Source organism: Capsicum annuum, chromosome 3 (assembly GCF_002878395.1).
Source record: "Capsicum annuum cultivar UCD-10X-F1 chromosome 3, UCD10Xv1.1, whole genome shotgun sequence".
NCBI lineage: Eukaryota > Viridiplantae > Streptophyta > Magnoliopsida > Solanales > Solanaceae > Capsicum > Capsicum annuum.
Genome location: NC_061113.1, coordinates 26,936,057 through 26,938,887, shown reverse-complemented (window position 1 = coordinate 26,938,887; position 2,831 = coordinate 26,936,057). Strand labels below are relative to the sequence as shown.

General features: G+C 29.5%; 1 protein-coding gene across 1 annotated transcript; it reads right to left on the bottom strand.

The window, feature by feature from the left end:
* Nucleotides 1–1,527: 1,527 nt before the first annotated feature.
* LOC107864077 lies at nucleotides 1,528–2,518 on the bottom strand. Its single transcript, XM_016710341.2, has one exon. The coding sequence runs from the start codon at nucleotides 2,238–2,240 to the stop codon at nucleotides 1,752–1,754; it is 489 nt and encodes a 162-aa protein (XP_016565827.1). The 5' UTR covers nucleotides 2,241–2,518; the 3' UTR covers nucleotides 1,528–1,751.
* Between the last annotated feature and the right edge of the window lie 313 nt (nucleotides 2,519–2,831).

The following is a 2,831-nucleotide window of genomic DNA, read 5'->3' as shown; positions in this document are numbered from 1 at the left end:
AATAATAGCATAGTGCTTTTTAAAATCAAGATATCGAATCAAAATATCATATTCTTATTATACCATACCATCTTCACTCCAGGTATACTTCGTACTTTTTTTCGTGTCATATTAATTTGACTATATAAATTTACTTTATACCATCGTGCATAGTGCAGTGCTTAATCAAACTCAATTTTCGTGATCAATGGCAGAGTAGATTCTACATGGTTTAGGCTTATTGATTAAACAGATTTGAGAATTAATCATGTCACAGATAGATAGATCTTAGTTGGCTTGTCGATCTGTATTCAATATTTTAGTTTGCAATACCGTGATCCATAATTTCTCTTTGTCAAAGAAAGATCCTTCCAAATGAAATTATACTTGTATAAAACTAATTAAGAAAAAATTATTGTAACTTAAGTAACTGACAAAATCACAATGAGGGTGTGATTTAGTGATGGATTGAAAATCATGACGTCTATTCTTCTTCTTTCAAAATAAAAATTGGGGATTGGAAAAAGAAAAAATAAGGGAGATTGACAAATGAAGAATTGAAGTTTCAATCACAACGCGAATGAAGGTAAAAGCTTAAGTAACCAACTAATTAAGCTGATAAGATTTTACTTCAACTCAGATTTTAAATGAAATAAAAAATACTTACTCTATTCATTTTTATTTCTTCATTATATTAAAAATGAAAATTACTTCTATTTATTCAATTTAAAAATTAAAATATGATTTATCATTTAAGTTTTTATGTTTCTTTATTAATAACTATTGTCATTTCTCAAAATATTAACATTAAATTTATTATAATAAAAAATAATATAATAAAATCATTATTCTTTATTATTTTAAAATATGACAAATCAACATTGAAAAAGTAAAAATGATGAGTGAGTAGTAGGTATATATATAAACTTATCTAATATCTATAGGATCGGCAAATTATCGCGTAAAATTAATTAACGTACACGTAAATTGATGGAGTAATTTTCAGAATCATTTATTTAGGACAATTACTCTAAATTTCTTCAACACATTATCCATTCAGCAAGATGAATATTGAATATATAACTATCAGATCTCAAAATAGTCTCATCTCTAAATAACATTACCGATATTAATTATTGTTTACAGTAATTCGATCTTTCCTCAGGCATCGTGCATAGCAGGAGCTTATTGGACTGAGTTCGAGCTGTCCTTCATCAACAGCACGAGCCCTTAATATGAACTTGTAGATCTCCACCAACGTTTTCTCATCATACTCCTTATTTAATTTTTAATTTATCTATATTAATAGTTATAGTCACTTCTCACAATATTTATCAAACTACTGAATTTATTATATTAAAAAATAATATAAGAAAATTATTATTTTGTTTATTATTTTTTAGAAATACACGTTCAATAAATATTGAAAAAGTAAAAAATGAATGGAGTGAGTTACTAGGTAAATATTTTTTTCCCCATTCATTGTGAAAGAAGGTTGAGTTGTACATAAATAAATAATAATCGAAATTTTTTAAAAAACTGACTGAATAACCGAAAGAATAATTTTGGAATTAGGACAATTACTCTAGATTTCTTCAACACATTTTCCGGTTCGCCTGATTTACCATCATTTTCAAAAATCAACCAACAAAACCTCAACAGCAAGACGAATACCGAATATATTACTATCAAATCTCATATCTAAACAACATTAATCAATTCCCGAACACCGCGAATAGCATAGCTGAAGCTTTAATCAATTACCATTTAAATTAGTTCACTTGTTCTTCGGACACCGTGGGGAGCTTCGCTGCACCCAGCTCGAGCTGTGCTTTATCAACCTCAGGTCCAATTTTTGCAGTAGTAGCAGCAGCAGCAGCATCACGTGCCTTTAATATAGATTTGTAGATCTCAACCAACGCTTTCTCATCATACTCTTTAATCACCGGCCGCATTCCAAATCCATCGATCCCTCCACCGTAGTAATCGCCACCGAATCCACGGGTATTCGCGATCCTCAACATCGCGTTCACATACGCATCACGTAGACCTCTCAGAAACTTCTTCAACGAGAAGAGCTTTAAATTGATCTTTACCTTCAGTTTTGGTGTAAGCTTTACCTTCCAGAACCTTCTCTTTCGGGTCGGACCTGATGATGAAAGTTCGACCCGGTTGTTGTTCTTCCTGTTTAGTTTTTTATAACCTCTTCTTCTCCAATAACTCTTTAATCCACTGTATACCCTAGTTGATACCCCCTCCATTTTATTTTTTTGGTTTTGGGGAAAGGGAAGTGAGAAACGCAATTACATTAAAGGAGAAAGATAGGTAGAGAGAGAAATTATATAGGTTGGAATTTGGAGGATGTGATGCAAGTAGCTCTGAGTGTGACCATAATAATGCTCCTAAGTGCTTGTGTATTTTATTAAAAATGAATGTCACGATACTTGTTGAATTTAGAAAATTACTAAATAATCTATAATTTTGAATTACTTTTGTTTTATACTAACTCTACTTTATGGGAGGATGTTTTACATTAACTCTAGTACACTGAATATATCTAATATGTCAAAATGATCTAATAAGTCGATAATGAATGTGTAAAGATGAATGAATAGAGTAGATCATTTTGATATTTTAGATATATTTTTAATTTAATAAAATTTAATTGACTTTTAAATATTTTTAACTTTCTTTTTTTACATCAAGTCAAGTTAAAATAAGATTAATATATTAAAAAAAGTAAATAATAATTAATGAAAGCTGGTGAGAGAAATATGAGAGTATTTAAGTATTTAATTCTGGATTTGTTTAGTTAGCACCTACCTATATTTGAGTCTGGGCATAAATGCTAC

Coding starts and splice junctions, on each gene's coding strand:
- LOC107864077 (XM_016710341.2), bottom strand. CDS start 2,240: ATGGAGGGGGTATCAACTAGGGTATACAGTGGATTAAAGAGTTATTGG.